General features: G+C 40.9%; 1 protein-coding gene across 15 annotated transcripts in view; it reads left to right on the top strand.

The window, feature by feature from the left end:
* The window catches only part of ERC1 (ELKS/RAB6-interacting/CAST family member 1), a 1001239-nt gene that overhangs the window by 581322 nt on the left and 400836 nt on the right, over positions 1-19081 (top strand). For 6 of the 15 annotated variants that reach the window (XM_029599915.1, XM_029599914.1, XM_029599912.1 and 3 more), the window contains 2 exons: positions 5467-5598; positions 18806-18859. The exons of 3 other annotated variants lie outside the window; for them this stretch is intronic. In XM_029599915.1, the coding sequence (XP_029455775.1) occupies positions 5467-5598; positions 18806-18859 (186 nt within the window). The remainder of the gene's footprint in view (positions 1-5466; positions 5599-18805; positions 18860-19081) is intronic. 6 more of the 15 variants (XM_029599916.1, XM_029599913.1, XM_029599911.1 and 3 more) reach the window with 1 other exon arrangement.

Raw genomic sequence — 19081 nt, 5'->3', positions numbered from 1 at the left:
TGCGTGATGCAATTGGGAGCCAGTGTAAGTCTTTTAATACCGGTGTGATATGGTCGTTTCTGCGTGAGTTGGTCAAAATCCGGGCTGTTGTGTTTTGTAATATTTGAATGGGTTGGATGGCGTTGTTCGGTAGACCAAGGAGGAGGGCATTACAATAGTCTGTTTTGGCAAAGATGGTGGTTTGTAGAACTGTGCGGAAGTCGGGAGGATGTAGTAGGGATTTTAGTTTTTTTAGGGAGTGTAGTTTAAAAAATCCATCTTTTAGTATATTACTGATGAATTTCTTAAGCGAGAGATGGTCGTCAAGGATGACTCCCAGATCACGGACTTGTTGGGCAAGTGGTGTATGGATAGTGGGGGGGTTAGGATGATTTTGGGGTGAGATGAACATGATTTCGGTTTTAGTAGTGTTAAGAGCTAAATGGATGGAAGCTAAGAGATTGTTTATGGCTTGGAGTGCATCCTTCCAAATGTCCATAGCTTTTGGTAGGGATTCGGTGATGGGTATGAGCAACTGGACATCATCAGCGTAGACAAAGTGAGGCAGCTTGAGACTAGAAAGGAGGTCACAGAGGGGTAGCATGTAAATGTTGAAGAGGGTTGAGGACAGAGATGAGCCTTGTGGGACACCCTGATTGAGGGGGATGATTTTGGATTCGTGGTTTCCTAATTGAATTTTGAAGTTTCTGTTACTGAGGTAGGAATTGAACCAGTTATGGGCAATACCTGTGACGCCAATTTCAGATAAGCGTTGTAGGAGAATGGAATGGCTGATGGTATCAAAAGCGGAGGAGATGTCGAGAAAGGCGAGAATAAATGATTGCCCTTTGTCAAATCCTTTAAGAATATGGTCTGACAGGGAAAGTAGAAGTGTCTCAGTGCTGTGGGATTTCCGGAAACCGTATTGAGCAGGCGCTAGGATACGGTTATCTTCGAGGTATTCTGAGAGTTGTTTGTTAACAGTTTTTTCGAGGAGTTTAGAGATAAAGGGGAGATTAGAGATGGGGCGGTAATTAGCGAGGTCAGAGGGGTCAAGTTTAGGTTTTTTTAAGATAGGTTTGACGATTGCCTGTTTGAGGGGAACAGGTACTTGGCCAGAGTTGATGGACAGATTAATGATGTTTGTTAGAGGTTTAGCGATGAGGTTAGGAATGGAAAGTAGATGTTTGGTGGGGATTGTGTCCGAGGGGTGGGAGGAGGGCTTGGCTTTCTTGATGAATGATTCTATTTCAAGTACTGAGGTGCAGTCTAGAGAGGAGAGAAGTTTGGTGTTGTCATTAGTGATAGTGTGGTTGAAGTTATGTTTGGGGAGGCTAAGGGGGGAGGTAGGAGTAGTATTGAAGTTGGCCAGCAATTTGTTTATTTTGGTTTGGAAGAACGTAGCAAGTTCTTCACATTTGGGTTTAGCTATTTCATCTGGAATGTCGGGAGCTGCTGACTTAGTGAGTGAGGCTACGTAATCAAAAAGTACTCTAGGGTTAAATTGGAATTGATGTATTTTGGTAGCGAAAAAGTCGCGTTTTGTCTTGTTGAGTTTTTCACTGTATAAGTGTAAGGAGGATTTGAATTGGGCAAGGTGTGTAGGAGAGGGATCGTTGCGCCAGATCTTTTCAGATTTGCGAAGGCATTGTTTTAGGTTCTTTAGTTCTTGGGAATACCAAGGTTTCCTTTTTTCATTGTGTAGAGGAGAGATGAGTTTTGATTGCAAGGGGCAGATAGTGTTGGCTATATTATTGGTAATATCTTGCCAGGAAGCGAGTGCTGTGTCTGCATTAGTGAGATCTAGTTGATCGAGATTGTTAGAGATCGCTGAGATGAGGTCATCTCTAGTACAGTTTTTTCTGTAATGAATAGTTTTGTTAGTGTTAATATGGTGGGGAGGTGTCTTGTAGGAGAGAGAGGCTTCAATAAGGTAGTGGTCTGACCAGGGAATGGGTGTGTGGGAGGGGGGGTCAACCTGGAAGAGAGCATTGGTAAAGAGGAGGTCAAGGGTGTGACCCGCCTTGTGAGTGGGGAAGTAGATTGACTGCCTGTATCCTAATGCGTTCAGTGAGTCTAGGAGTGCGTCACAAGTGGGGGAGCGTGGAGAGATGTCGACATGGAGGTTAAAATCTCCTAGAATGATTGCTGGGGTGTCAATGGATAAGTTCTTTGCAATGTATTCTATGAGGGTTGAAGGATTACTGGGTTCCTGGGGGGGCATAGACAAGGGTTCCTGGGGGGGGCATAGACTGGGTTCCTGGGGGGGCATAGACTGGGTTCCTGGGGGGGCATAGACAAGACATATTTGCAGATTGGGAGATTTGAAAAGGCCTATTTCAATTTTTTGGGGGGAGGGGAAAGAGTGGAGAATCATGTTAAATTTTTTCTTTATGGCTAATAGTAAGCCGCCTCCTTTCTTTTTAGGTCTAGGGATAGAAAAGATATCATATGTTTTGGAGGGTAACTGGTTTATGAGCACGGAATCGGAGTCCTTAAGCCAGGTCTCTGTTATAGCACAGATGTCTGGGTTTTGGTCTGTAAGTAGGTCAGAGAGAAGAGGGATTTTTTTGTTTAATGATTGTGCATTAAGGAGGATGAGAGAGAGGGCAGTGAGACCAATGACTTGGGTAAGAGGGGGGGAGATCATGGAGGGGAGGAGAGTTTTAAGGTGTGAGTGGGGACGTGGATAGGGAGGAACGTTGGGCCTTTGGTTATTATATTTAAGAATGGGGATATGGTGTTGATACATGTTGAGAGTGTAGGGTGTTGGAAGTTGAAGTTTTTGATGTGTCTGGCTTGGAGGGGGGGAGCACAAAGGGGGGGGAGCAAAATGTGGAGAGAATATTGTAGTTTAGTATAACTTAGAGCAGGATGATACAGAATTGAGCAGGATAATACAGATTGAACGGTTCAGATTAACAAGCAAATGCAGTTACAACTGAGCAAATTGATACAGAGATACAGGTTTAGATTAATCGGATACAGGTTTAGATTAATCGGATACTTCCCTACAAATAGCCTTACATCCACAAGGGACATGAACACTTCAGGATCTGCTCATGACTCCCAGTTCACCCAGCCTTCCACTCAAGCTCTTCCACTTCTCCCATCCAGCAATGTGCATGTCTCTGGATGTCCTCCACATCATGGATCTTCATGGGGCATTCCTCTTGTCAGAACAACCCCTTTGTCCTTCCTCATGGCCATTACCTTGAGGAGAGGACGTGCCCTTTGTTTTATTCCGCTATTCAGGTACTGTAGGTATTTCTCTGTGTCCAGAGGACTTAAAGTTTGTACCTGAAGCAATGGAGGGTAAAGTGACTTGCCCAAGGTCACAACGAGCAGCAGAGGAAGTGGTTTTTCAGGGGAGGAAACTCCTCTTCCACTCCATGGCCTCAGGCCTCTCCCTTGAGGGGAAGAGACCCTGCAGGGGCTCCACTCCATACTGGGGTGGTCCCCGGGCCCAGAGGTACCTCTCACTAAGACTCTAACCTAGGAAATGGGAAACTAATGCCAAATCCTGCCAAATGTATACTTCCTGCGGACAACAGTTTCCACCAATCACCTCATCCCCCACTCTTAAGGGGACCACAGGATGGCAATAAATGCCATCCTGTGGTCATTCAGTTAAAACATTTTTGAGTAACTGTAACCAGTGAAAATTCCAGGGTCTTCCCCACCCAAAATAACTTGCATGACTGAAATGGAAAAAAGATCACACATTTATGGGTCTCCCTACATGAGTAAACATTACATTCAGTTTATAACATTTCTCAAGTATTTTTTCCCCCTCCATTGAACAGGAGACTGTGTAATTCTTAGAGCCCAAGCATATACAGCAGAAATGTTTTTCTGTAGGGTGGTTAATTCTTCATATGCTAACTGTGGCTAGGAGCAAGTGTTAACATATGATGGCGATTATAATAAACTGCCTTTCTCCCCTACCAATAAGTGTTTTGCTGATGACATAATCATTTCTTGTGCCATGTTGGTCTCTGCTATTGCTGCCTTTCAATTGCCATTTTTGTAGTAGAATTACTGCTTTATACAAAGCTTTATTTAGGAAGTAATGTTAAATTATTGTAACCCTGACTGCTGCCATTGAAATATTTCTTTTACCTTGAAAAACTGTGCTATTTCTTTACAAAACAGGTCGATCATGGCCCATGTAGTAACTACATCGTAAATCTGTTTATGCTGAGCGTAAGCTTAGAGTATCGTCATTTCCTGAGCATGTGCCACTGACCGATAGAATAAACACAAACTTTAAAAGGATTATTGTAGGCATGACTAGAGATCCATTGGAAAGACCTTTCCCTAGCTGTTTTGGAGCACTGCAGAAAACTGAGACTTGTACACGCTGGGAGTCTCCAAAATTTGCTAACCATGATGACAGAAACTGTCTGCTTCTTTCCAGTCATGTTGCCTAGCTCGGTATTTCTCAACCTAGTTCTGGGGACCCACCTAGCCAGTGAGATTTCCTGAATATCCATAATGAATATGCATGAGAGAGATTTGCATACACGGTCTCCATTGTATACAAATCTATATCATGCATAAGTCATTGTGGATATCCTCAAAATCTCACTGGCTAGGTGGGTCCTCAAGACTGGGTTGAGAATCTCTGGCCCTACTAATGTTCTAATCTCTCTTGTGCTGATCACATTCTTCTGGCATAGACTAATGTTTCGCTTGTCATGCTGGGACTCCCTTGTTCTGGTCAACTGTAATACATGATCATGTTGTCTCTTGGCTTCTAAAAGCCCACCTGCATATAGCTCAAAATGCTGTTGGCGTGTGAGAAGTACAATTTTACACATGCATGGCTTTGCATCTTGCTACTGTGAAGAAATTAAATGTGAAAGAAAATAAATCAGGAAAAAACATACTCTGGACAACTGACTTTTGAAATTCTGGACCAGAATTTCCAAGGAAGATAACAGAGAAAGTTATTGTTTGCTGGAAAATGAAGACTGCAGATTGAGAATTTAAAAAAACAAAACTGAAGCATGTTTACCAAGCTTTGGTCCTTCTATTTCAAGATATTAAATAGATTTCTCAGTGTAAAAAAGATTTCACTACCTAGATCTGTGAGAAGGGTTTTAACAAGGAAATGCCAGCTCGAATCTTTCTCTCTTTTTCTCTCTTTTTTTTTTCTCTCTCTCTCTCTCAATTCTTTGGATGGACTTGCACAATTAGAAAAGCAAACTCTCTGGGCTTTATGAGAACGGACTTTGGAGCACTAGTAATTTTAAAAAGTGTGCCAAAGACTACTTCGCTTGTCTTGCTAACTCTTCTATAATCGCTCCATTTTATGAATATCCTGTCGCGCTCATTTCTTTATACCTTCTGCCATTCCTTTCTTCCTTCCTTTTTTAACGAAGATCTTTGACCTGGAATAGCAGTCCTCAAAAGGAGAGAGCATCCCTTATTGCTTTTATCTCCAAGTTGGCCTGCCTCATGTAGTTTCCCATCCTTTTCTAGGACGTTATGCGCCAGCGGGATGACCGAATTGAAGAACTTGAAGAGGCGCTGAGAGAGAGTGTGCAGATCACAGCTGAGCGAGAAATGGTACTTGCACAGGAGGAATCTGCCAGGTCCAATGCTGATAAACAGGTCTGCCATTTTATAAAGTTATTGGTGAAGGTGCAGCCTGATCATCTAAGCAATACTGCACATGAAGTTTGCATAGTGTTCATTCGAGGCTTTGTTAATGGCCATTTTATCAATAGATTAATGTTTCTTTGCAATTTCCAGATGGAATCTCTATGTTAAGATATATGTGGATTTCTTAAGAGGTAGAAAATGTACCAGAAACACTCGTAGAAGAGTTACTACTTTATATACGTGTTAGCTCATTAAAGTAAATTTTAAAAGGCCTGCGCATGTAAGATTGGGGCTTATGTGCGTGGCCGGGCTTTACGCATAGCACATGCATTTTACAAAAGGCCCAACCAAGCATGTAACTCCCATTACGTGCCGAAGTGCCAGGCCCAAAGAAAGGGATGGGCTTGGGAGTGTGTTCTGGGCGGGGGAGTGGGCCAGAACAGCGCCATTCGACACTGTCCCAGGGAAGCGCATGCCGGCAGCTGGCCAGCGCATGGAAATTACTTCTGCTTCAGAGGAGCGGTAAATACGAATATAAAAAATTTGGGGATAGTTAGAGTAGGTTTAGGGTCAGGGGGGAAGAGGGAGGAATGATAGGAGTAGGGAAGTTCCCTCCCAGTCTACTCCTTAATTGGAGTGAACTAGGGACCAGCCAATCGCATCACCGTGTGTAGGTTATAAAATCCCCCCCCCCCCCCCATGCGCGTCGTGGGCCACCTGTATGATGCGTGCATGTTATAAAATCTGTGTGTACATATGCGTGTACTGGGAACCGTGCGCACATGGACGCGCGTGCAGGTCTTAAAATTAACCCCGTTATGTCCCAGTGAGGATAGCTTCTTAAAAATTTGGGACATAATGGGTTAAATATGTTTGTCACCTTTCATCTTAAGCCATAGTTCCCATTTCAAAATAGATTACAGTGTCTAATATAAAATGAATAGCTATATTCCAGAGTCAATGTGATTACATCATCAAATTGTATTTTTAACAATGCAGTTATGAAATCCAGTTTGGCTGTAATAGACAAATATTGGCCTCTCCAGAGGAAATTGCAATACTTCCACCTGCCTTTTGTTTTTGGACATATGCGCCTCAGTTGGTTACACTTCCCTCTCTTAAAGAACCTTATCCATCTTATACCATATTGACTGATTCATATGTATGCGTAAGCAGGCCTAATATGCATGTGTGCACATAATGCCGTACATATTTTGGGGAGCAGGAATGTTGTAACCAAAGTTTTATATTATATGGCTGAAGTGGATCAAGGCTAACCATGTGTTGCAGTATGTCAACAAAAAGCATCATAATTGGTCAAGTGACAGCCCCCCTCCAAGGCATGACCATCACAACCTCTGCAAGTAGTCACTCACCTATCCGTACGTGTGAGTGACTAATAGCCACCACACACAATAGAGCTACTTAAAAAAAAAAAGACAGAAAATTTCAAATAATGGTCTTTGATACAAGAAACTCTTTATATATTATCTTAAAGAACCATGCACATTCCTCTCAATCTGGTGGAAAAAGGACTATAACGCAAAATTCTATATCACCTCAGAGGACAGGAATATGGACTGCTACTAAAATCTCTTGAATAAATATTGACCATTGTCATAACCTCAAAATCACTGCCACATAGGAAATTTTGGAAGGCCAGTTGACCTAGTTACATAAAAGAAACTGATACCTAAATGAAGGATCTGGAAACAAATCCTAAAAACTTTGATAAATTCATAAATATTTTGACATCTGTGAAAGAAAAAAAAAAAACATCCAGAGGAGCTATTGGAAAAGCTACATAGCATGTTCACAACTAGAAATGGAGCAGCTATTGAAAGAGTTTATTAGAACTGATGACCAAAATATTTTGACAAACATGGACTTGTCACAGTGAAGCATGCATTAATAACCAGCTGCATAGCAGAAGAGGACCAGAAGGCTCATCTGCATACCATTCCTAGCAGCCCTCGGGAGAGGATTCTAGAGGTCACTGCGAGCGAACCAGACTTCAAGCTCCATAGCCCCAGTTTCCAGAGGCCCCACACCCCTTCCAGTAGGACTGTATGTGTGCCTAATGGTGCATATACCTCAAAGCTCCTAACTATAAATTTACTACAGATTTTATACAGAAGGAAGTTAATTCAAAACAAATATTAATAAGGTGGGTAACTAGGCAGTTATAAGTAGATTGTTTTATTTATTTAAAACTTAGCATTTCTAGGCAGTTTACAGAATTGTAATGTTTTGAGGGTCATTGACAGACAAATGTAAAATACATCAATAGACAAAAAGTACTTTAGCTTTACTTCCCTACTCCCTTAGAAATTCTAACTTGATAACAAATCATCAAAATTAAGGTACAGATAGAAAGACTCCCTCCCAGCCTTTTGCACTGAGTGCCTCATTTATGATTATCTCTCAGCTGGCAAGAGGTGGTATGTGTGCACTAGATGCAAGGAGATATCCTAGCCCTTCGAGAACAAATCTGATCTCTGGAGGCTAGAGTGGCAGACCTGGAGGAGCTAAGGGAGACAGAGGTATATAGAGGAGACTTTCAGGAACATAGAGTAGTCCCCTGGTCCTGCCTTAGAGGAGAAAGGTTATTTGGAAGGAGAGAATCACCTTGGTGAGGCAGGAAGTAATCCTGTAGCTAGGACTTGCCTCCAAGAGGATGTAGTATCCTATTGCACTGAGCATATGTCTTCAGGAGCACATGCCCAGGATAGAAGGGTTAGGACAGCCATTGTAGTTATTCAATTATTAGGAAGGTAGATAGCTGGGTGGCTGGTGGACATGAAGATTGCTTGATAACTTACCTGTCTAGTGCGAAGGTAACAGATATCACGTGGCACATGCTGGGGAGGAGCCAGCTGTCTTGGTGCACATGGGTACCAATGACATAGAAAAGTGGAGGAGGAAGGTTCTGGAAGCCAAATTTAGGATTTTAGGTAAAAAGTTGAAATCCAGAACCTCCAGGGTAGCATTCTCAGACATGCTCCCCATTCCATGTGCAGGACTCCAGAGGCAGGCAGAGCACAAAGTCTCAGTGGATGAGACGACAGTGCAGGGAAGAGGATTTTAGGTTTATTTAGCAACTGGGCATCATTTTGGAGAAGGAAGGGGCCCTTTTCCAAAAGAGAGGCTCCACCTTCATCAGAATGGAACCAGGCTGCTGGCACTAACCTTTAAAAAGATAGCGCAGATTTTAAATTAACGTGACATTCGCTCAGACGCACATGGTTTGGAATAGTGTATCTTTGAAGGATATTAAGGGAATGGGGAGATTAGGGCATCCCAGTAGAGAGGTTGCAATAAGTGGACCAGGTACCTTTAAGTAAAGAGCAGTCAGAGCAGAAACATTCAAATTATCCTTGTTAACTGATAAACAGGTTATAAATACAAGCAAAAAAATACTTTGGAATATCTGTTTGCAAATGCTAGAAGAAGAGAGTTGGTGTATAGCACTGGATGAAGAGGTAGATATAATTGGCATCTCAGAGACCTGGTAGAAGGAGAATAACCAATGGGACACTGATATCAGGGTACAAATCCTATCAAAATGATAGGGTGAATCAAATTGGTGGAGGGATGGTACTATATATTAAAGAGGGCATTGAGTTAAATATGATAAAAGTTCTGCAGGAAAAAAAAGGCAGTTTTGAATCTTTATAGATAGAAATTCAAGGTGAAAAGGGGAATAAAATAGTAGGGGTGTATTACTGTCCATCTGGCCAGAATGAACAGACATACAATGAAATGCTAAAAGGAATTAAGGAAGCTAACAAAATCAGTAGCACAGTAATATTGGGTGATTTAAATTACCCCAGTATTGACAGGGTGAATGTTATATCAGGACATTCTAGAGAGGTAAAGTTCCTAGATGAAAAAGATGATTGCTTCATGGAGCAGCTAGTACAAGAACCAACAAGAGGGGAAACTATTTTAGACTTAGTCCTTAGTGGAACACAGAATTTGTTGTGAGAGGTAACAGGGTTGGAGCCATTTGGCAATAGTGATCATAACATGATCAGATTTGACTTAACTGGAATAAGGACACTAAAGAAATCTACTGTGACAGCAATTCTCTTTCAAAAAGATAACTGAGGAAAATGGTTAGGAAATTGACAAACTAAAAGGAGCAGTTCCAAAAGTTGAGAGTTTACTCACATATGGACATTGTTTAAAAATACCATCTTGGAAGCTCAGAATAGATGTATTCCATGCATTAGAAACAGTGGAAAGAAGGCTAAACAAGTACCGGCATGGTTAAAAGGTGAGGTGAGAGAGGATATAATAGCTAAAAGAACATCTTTCAAGAAATGGAAAAGGGATCCAAATGAAGAAAGCATAAAATAGCATAAGCATTGGCAAGTTAGATGCAAAGCATTGACAAGGAAGGCAAAGAGAGAATTTGAAAAGAATCTGGTCTTGGAAGCAAAAACTCATTAAAAAAAACCTTTTCAGGTACATTTGAAGTAGAAAGCCTGCGAGGAAGTCAGTTGGACCATTAGATGATCAAGGGGTAAAAGGGGCACTTAGGGATAAAGCCATAGCAGAAGATGTAAAAGAGAGATCCATGCCAGAAATTATATTCAAAGGTGATGATTCAGAGGAACGGAAACAAATCTCAGTTTACCTGGAAGATGTAATGGGACAAATTGACAAACTAAAGAGTATAAATCACCTAGACCAGATGGTTTACATCCCAAAGTGGCGAAAGAACAAAATAATGAAATTGTGTATCTGCTATTAGTAATTTAACTATCATTAAAGTCATCTATGGTACTTGAAGAACAGAGGGTTGCCAATGTAACACCAATTTGATCCAGGAAACTACAGATCAGTGAGTTTGATGTCTGTACCAGGCAGAATGGTAGAAACTATCATAAAGAACCAAATTCCTGAATATAAAGCTAGATATAGTTTAATGGGCCAAAGCCAACATGGATTTAGCCTTGCCTTATCAAGCTGCTATATTTTTCTTTTGAGGGTGTAAATAAACAAACATGTGGATAAAGGTGAGGCGGCTGATATACTGTGTCTGGATTTTCAGAAATCATTTGACAAAGTCCCTCTTGAGAAACTTCTTAGGAAATTAAAAAGTCATGGAATGGGGGCAGTGTCCTATTGTGGATTGGGAACTGGTTAAAAGTTAGAAAACAAAGAGTAGGGCTAAATGGTAAATTTTCTCAATGGAGAAAGTTGAATAGTGGAGAGCCCCTGGGATCATTGCTTTTTAATATATTTATGAACAACAAATGAGATGATCAGATTTGCCAATGACACAAAATTATTCAAAGTTGCTAAAACAGAAGAGGAGTGTGAGAAATCACAGAAGGACCTTGCAGAATTGGGAAACTAAGCATGCAAATGGCTAATGAAATTTAATATGGACAAGTGCAAAGTGACACACTTAGGGAAGAGAAACCCAAATTATAGATACACGATGCAAGGTTGCACATTAGGAGTCACCATTCAGGGAAAGGATCTATTTATTTTATGTATTTATTTATTTAAAACTCTTATATTCTGCTGCTTCCAGTAAAATTGTCCAGCATATCATTATTAACAATGTTACCACCTACTGCTCAGTGTGCAGCAGCATTCAAGAAAGCAAATAGAAAGCTAGGAATTATTAGGAAAGAAATGGAGAATAAAACAAATACCATAATGCCTCTGTATCGCTCCATGGTGCGATCTAATGTTGGGTATTGTGTGCAATACTGGTCACCGCATCTCAAAGAAGATATAGCAGAATTAGAAAAGGTACAGAGAAGGCGACCAAAATGATAAAGGGGATGGAACAATTGCCCTGCGAAGAAAGGCTAAAGAGGTTAGAACTCTTCAGCTTGGAGTAGCTGATGGGAGATGTGATAGAGTTCTACAAAATGAGTTGAATGGAACGAGCAAACGTTAATTGGCTGTTTACTCTTTCAAAGAGTATGAAGACTAGGGGAGACACAATGAAGATATTAGGTGATACATTTAAAACTAAAAAGAAAACATTTTTTTACTCAGCACATAATTAAGCTCTGGAATCCATTGCCAGAGGATATGGCGAAAGTTATTAGTGTAGCTGCGTTTATAAAAGGTTTGGACAAGTTCCTAGAGGAAAAGTCCATAAACCATTATTAAAGTGGAGTTGCAGAAATCTATTGCTTATCCCTGGGATTAGCAGCTTGGAATCTGTCTACCCCCTGGGATCCTGCCATGTACTTGTGACCTGGATTGGCCACTGTTGGAACTAGGATACTGGGCTTGATGGACCTTTGGTCTGACCCAGTATGGCAAATCTTATGATCTTATGTTCTTGTAGACTATTGTAATTCTCTTTCCACGTCATCTCTCAATATAATCTCAAATGCCTTCAACTCTTGCAAAGAACAACCGCTAGAATTCTGGTAGGGGCCAAAGCAACTGACCATTTAAGGCCAATCTTCAAACAGTTACGCTGGCTCCCGGTTGAATACAGGATTCATTTCAAAATTCTTTGCTTTGTCTTCAGGTGGATAAACAATATTGCCGCTGAGTATCTTTCCCAGCTTTTGTTTTCCTTCACTCCCACAAGAGAACTTCATTCCTTCCTCCTATCCTCGCCTCCTCTGGCTTCCACCAGATTAATTTACAGCAGACTCTGTACTTACAGGTACTTCGCCCCAAAACCATGGAACAAGATATCACTATCCCTATGCCTTGAGACATCCTAACTTACTGTCTGGAAAAGAATTAAGGATTAGCTATTCACCCAGGTCATTCCCTAAATGCACTCCAAAAATCTATGAATCCTGTGACAACGCCAGTGACAGACACTCCTTACTATCTTGACTATCCAAATCCATATCATCAACCACTGCCTGACTTCCTCTTATTGATTCTACTTCATATGCACTAAATGCCTGCCTTTTTCCCTAATGCACCTGTGCTATGGTAACCTTCACTATTTTGGTTTTCTAAACCATCTAACAGACCTGTATTGCTGCCACACCTTTATGCTACTCCTTAAATGACCATTACAGTCCTCCTCACACCACTGATCAGATCTTACATGCCGCCTCCCTCTTATATGCCCCCTTTCATGTCCCCTATGGTTATAGTAAACTAAGATGCAATTGTAACAGGAATTAATTATAAATCTGATTATAATCCACCTTGAGGCCAGCTTGGGAAAAGGTGGAATATCAAATGTTTATAAATAAAATAATACTGCACTGCTGGAGCCTCTGATCTCTGCAAAAAATAAAATGCTGGGAGGAGATTACACTAGATTTGGGCCACTCATTCTAATTGTAAATCCTGGTAGCTCTTCCAGAACCTCAAAACCAACAGAGTGTAGGCCATCACAAACCGCAACAAATATTGTGGCTTCCCACTTGCTTATCTGCTCGAAGGCATGAATAGACAAACTCATTAAACAAGCAGTACAGAAACAGCTCACTATCACTCTGAGCCAACTACTGCCAACCACAGTATTGCTGAAGTGGATTCAACCTTCAGAGCTACAAAACACAATAAGGCACCAGAATATGATGGCCTGTGTCCTGAGCTTCTAAAGATATCTGATTATATGGATGACATTGGCTTGCAAACCTTTTGTCTTTTCTATACAAAAACAGGTAAAATCCTCAAAGCAGGAATACAAGCCAAAATCATCATGATCCTAAAGCCCAAAAAAGCCACAGGACTTCCTTCTTGTTCTGTTTCCAAGCTGATTGAGCAAACTCTGCCAGACCTTCTACCATTATTGACCTACAGCTGCCTCCCAAGAAAGTTGTATTTCACACTTGTCATAGCTGCTGTAAATAAATTATTGCCTTTACCATTTTAAAGAAAGCTGGTTTCAGCATCAACAGATAATTGGTATAGCACTGATTGACCTCTCTATTGCCTATGACACCATTTGGTGTAATGGTCTTTGCAGAAGAGAACTAAAATAATCAGATGTCATGTTAATGCCCAACTAATTAACATGATGCTTGCCAACCTTTTGTGCACAGCTTGCTGATAAACCCAGCTGCAAGAGGATAATGAATAATGGTCTTCCTCAAGGCTCTATACCAGCACTATTAGTATTCAGTGTACATATGTGACCTAACATGCACATTGTCTCTTAAGTTTGCATGTGCAAACACAACCCTTGCTGCACTGGGAAAAAAATCTCAGAAATAAAGACAATCTAGTGTTATTGGAGCAGTATTTCCATTACTGGAGAGACTAACCAAATCCCTCCAAAATCATCTCACTGCTTTCCACCTGAGCACTCATGCAGGAAATTGTGCACCCTTGTCTTGTCATTGTAGTAACTCAGCGAAATAATAGCCCCACTAGAAAATATCCAGTGGTTGTCCTGATAAAAATTTCTGTCATACAGCTTCACATAAAGATTTGCCAAAAAAAACAAAAACAAAGTAAGAGTCACTCTGTTACTGAAACTTGCAAAAAGAACTTGGCCAATGCACTGTAAACTGACGTCTTATCACTGGGCTATTCAGCGTGGAGTATTGTTTTACAGCCAGGTCAGACAGTTCATATACAGAATTGTTAGATATGCCATGGAACAACATGATGTGCATCATAATCAAAATTTTGAATCTGACGCCAACCCTGAGATCCTGGCTAACATCCTGCCATTAAACATTTTGCAGCAATATGCAAACGGCATGGGAGTTCCCATATTTCCTTGCCAATGACAATCTACCTATCAATCAATATCTCAACAGTATGTCTCATGAATGACTGAAGTCGCAGTCCTGATTCTCGGAAAGGGCCGTTACCCTTCAGCTGGCAAACAGAATGAAACAAAATGTGTCCCAAAAAACACTTAATTCTAGACACAAAGACTGCACATTCTGGCTTGGACATTTCCTCAAAGACTTTGAAATGCCATCAACTTCTTTAGAACATCAACAGGCTCATACACACATCCACATAAATGAAAATTAAGGGCAAGCTAACAGTGCAATTGGGGCCATGCAGTGCAAATTATTAACTGTATAAGTAGATCATTGTAATTTGCACTTTTTCAATGGAGGAATAATAAAACTACACAGCCTTCCTCCTAAAGCTTTCATGGCCCAACTGAATTTCACATTGATATTTAGCTCCATAAGCAAGAGAAATGTGCCAGTGTTATGGTCAGGAACGCTGGTTTTTCTAAGATGCTAAATTTGGCCCTTGCTATGAAATTACCAGGTCTTTGTGGAATCACAGGAATCAGGAAGCACTCCCACTTAATCATTACCACTGATTGGAATGTTACAATGGTGCCTCGGGTTGTGTCATCTCCCCTTGAGCGAGAGCATCACACTTTGATCTGTGCAGCCTTAGTGTCTGATCAATAACAATTGGAGAGAGATACAAGGGGTGACGAGGCGGGAGGGAGAAGAGGGATTAGGGAAAGAGGATAGGACCATTGACAGGGTATATATGTTGTAAGATGCAATTGGTTTGAGAGCAAATTGTGAATAAGTGTAAAAAGACATGGAATTGAGGGGTTCAAAAGATGAGAACCAGTGATTGGGGGGGGGGGGGAGGAAGAAGTTTCAGGAAGACTACTGGGGGGTATGGGAGCAGGACTTGCAGCCAGGGGAGGGATACCTTCCCTTTCTCCAAGCTGGATCCTCTGTCCACTCGCACTCCTTGCTGAACTTGACTCTTCCCCCTCATAGTCATCTCTCTCTCTCAGAACCTACTGATCCTGGATTTTCTCTCCCAATTCTATCTCTTTTACTGATCTAACTACCCTCTCACCTACCCTGATCATGACACCTCAGACCAGGAATTACATTCCCATCCCAGATCCTGAACCTAACTACCTCTCCAATCATTCCTCACTCTCCATCCCCAGTTCTCATTCCCACCCTTTCCTCTCTCTGGAAACGATGTTAGAAGAGTGAAATTGGCGCTATTTTTCAGTACCTATTTTTTTTTAGTACACATGACAAAAGCAGGCGCCTCCATAGGATGTAATAAGGAGACAGTATGCAAATGAGATATGCATAGAAAATCTGCGCAAAACAAATATTCATGCAGCTGAAGTCCTTATGCAATAAACCATGTATAAACTCATTAATTAATGTGGTGACTCATGATTGATTCTCAGTTGAAAGCGTTCCCCTTTCATAAGATAGTAGTGAGTTAGTGTTCTGGGAGTGGGACTGAAGATGGGTAAAGCAATGACTAACCCCTTCATGAGTCATCACCAATTGCATGGAAGCTATAATGGCTTATGCCAATGAGAGGGGGAAATGCAGTAGAAATTTAGAAGGGGCTACAAAAGCATTCAGCATTTCTAACATATGCCTGTTCCCTCTCTGACCTCTCATCTGGCTTCTGCCGTTTAATTTTTCGACCTCCAGACAGGCAATTAAACTTAACTGTTACTCTGACACAGGCACTAAAGAACTCGCTTAAAAAAACCTGCAGTAACTTCACTGCTCTCTGCATTGCCCATGAATAGTTAATTGCCTCCTTTACATGGCATTAGCATGGACTCGAGCTAAACTAGCCAAAGCTTTTTGAGTGGGTTTGTGCGCACGTTTTTCTGCACTAACCCAGGTTATTACATACATGCGGTTTCCTGTGATAATCTTACATGTGTAATACCACACAGAAATTCACAGCAGGTCTACCATAGCCTATTACATCAGCCCCTCTCTCTTTACTCACACAATCCCCAGTCCTTTCTCTCTGTCTCTCCTTCTCTACCCTATCCCCAAAATCTTGTGCTGATCCCCCTTCCTTTCCTCCCCCCACACTGGTTCTTGAAATTCCTTTTCCCCACCCAAAAATCCCCCAAAATAAATTATATAGGCGCACACAAGTTTGGAAAAAGATTTTTATATTGTAAAACGCAGTTAACAGTTAATATGTAAAAATATGCAAATGTGCCACTGAATTTCAGAAGCTATGCTGTAATATCTAATGCTTGCCACAGAATCTACCCTGAGCTGCCACAGGAAACTGGGATCTCTGTTTGAGACGCAACCTTCAGGAAAATGTCAAAAATTCAACTCTTTGGCCTCTCATTCCTTTACAACAGAGGCTACAAGGTCAAAATCAATAACAAGGAATCACCACGCACCAACTCTCCACTCGGAGACCCCCAGGGCTCCTCCCTATCCCCCACTTTGTTCAATATCTACCTCCTCCCTCTCTGCCATCTGCTCACTACTCTAAAACTGAAATTCTATATATACGCCGACGATGTACAAATTTTGATCCCCGTAATTGACTCATTGGCAATAGCAATCAAGCAATGGAACACTCACCTGCAAACAATCAATCTTCATCTTACAGGCCTTAACTTGATTCTTAACATCGCTAAGACAGAATTACTACTTATCACCCCAGAAGACTGTCTTCACCAACAACAACCATCTAATATCATCCAAATTTCTCAAGCCAGAGACCTTGGAGTCATAATTGATAGTCACCTGAACTTAAGGAAGTTTATAAACAACACGACCAAGGAGTGCTTCTACAAATTATAGGTGCTCAAAAAACTCAAGCCTCTTCTATTCTACCACGATTTCAGATCGGTTCTCCAAGCTATCCTGTTCTCCAATGTTGACTACTGTAATTCTATCCTACAAGGTCTCCCAACATCTACGACAAAACCCCTCCAGATGCTTCCAAATGCGGCGGCAAGAATCCTAACAAATACTAATCGGAGAGAACACATTACACCCATACTAAAGGATCTACATTGGCTCCCAGTTAATTTTAGAATACTTCACAAATCACTTACTATCATTCACAAAAGTATCCACCATCAGACCCCCCTCGACCTTCTCCACCCGCTAAAACTACACCATACGGCTAGGCCAACAAGGGAAGCTTACAAGGGATCCCTACACGCCCCCCCCCCCCCCCCAACCAAAACAGTGCGCCGATCAACCATCAGAAATCGGGCATTCTCAACGGCAGCCCCCTCCATCTGGAATGCCATTCCTCCAGACCTTCGGCTGGAAACCTGTCTCCTAACTTTTAAAAAGAAACTCAAGACGTGGCTGTTCAGTCAAGCCTTTTCCTGTGCTTAAATTCAGCTTCAGCTTTACCACTCAGAATCTAATCCAACTCTCATCTTCAACCCCTAAACAAGCACTAAATTCTCATCATATGCCATAATACAGAGATAGACTATACAAGCATCCCCACACGTATTTAGGTATTAGTACCTATTGTTTTATACCCCCACTTTCTTTTCCAACTCCCAGTTGTACTCCCTTGTTTTATTGTAACTTTTTCTCTTCCTCTAATTATTACCTCTTGTTAATTGTTACCATTATTGTTAAGATCTTTGTTCTCTGTAAACCGAGTTGATTTGATTTGTATCAAGAAAGTCGGTATATAAAAGCTATAAAATAAAATAATAAATAAATAAAAAGATAATGTGATAGGAGATGCGGTCTATATCACATACATAATTTGTACTGTTGTTTTACACTAAAGGAAACAAAATGCATTATAAGTTTTCAAACTATAGTAGTAGGTTATTAGATCATTGCTTATAAAAAATTAAGAAATGTTATAGAGCACTGTAAATATTTCTGGGGACACAAATCATAAGTGGTGATCTTCCATTATGGAGACATAAAATACTAGGATATAATTAAACTAAATCTTAGAAAGGAATGCTTAACTATTCAGTATTCAGTTGATACGAAATACCAGCCCTGCAACACCTTCTTGAATCTGTTCTCTTATCAAATAGTTAACTTCACTGTGGATTAAACATTGATTGGGTGGTATTTGAGTGGAAGGATGGCAATCTGCCATTGTTTCAGGGTGGAGAGAGAATTTCCTATCTCCTAACTTAACTCTCTCACATTCTTTCCTTTACTTTCAGAATGTCTTTTTGTTTTCTGTTGTGTGGTTTTTCTCCCACCCCACCACCAACCTTTGTCGCAGATGATTTTATAAGTTCCTCAGTTTCCATAGCAAAACTTGTTTTATTCATTATTTATCTGGTTCTTGTTTTGATGGTGCTTGGAAAATTAAAGACAGATTTTTGAATGCAACATACGTTTAGAATAAATATTCTCTTGGCTTTATTAGGTTGGATATAAAATGTTGTTTTTGTCCATTTTTTATAGGTTGTACTGACTATTGATTATAATTTGCTTTTAATTGCATGCTTTTTTTCTTTTCTTCCTCTCTCCCTTGTTCTTTCTGATTTTTCACCACTCTGCTACTCACTGCCTGTCTGAAGCTGTATTATGAAACAATGCATGAGGCCAACCATTTTGGCTTTAAATGGTTCAAGGTATGAGGAAACCGTTTTTGTCCCCTTGCTTCTCCTCCACCTGCCATTTTTGCCGTTACTGTTGTGTAAGCAGTGTGTGCTGCTCCTGACTCCTTTATCATGTCACTTGTCTTGGCTTTCTTACCTTGCTTGCCAGTGCTCTGTGTAGATTTGTTCTTAACCTTGCAAAAATGTTAAATCTTTTTTTTAACTAAATGTTGATTCTAGTGATATAGGAGTTTT

This window comes from Rhinatrema bivittatum, chromosome 4 (genome assembly GCF_901001135.1).
Source record: "Rhinatrema bivittatum chromosome 4, aRhiBiv1.1, whole genome shotgun sequence".
NCBI lineage: Eukaryota > Metazoa > Chordata > Amphibia > Gymnophiona > Rhinatrematidae > Rhinatrema > Rhinatrema bivittatum.
Note: the sequence above shows the minus strand (reverse complement) of the source record. Positions and strands in the feature narration are given on the sequence as shown.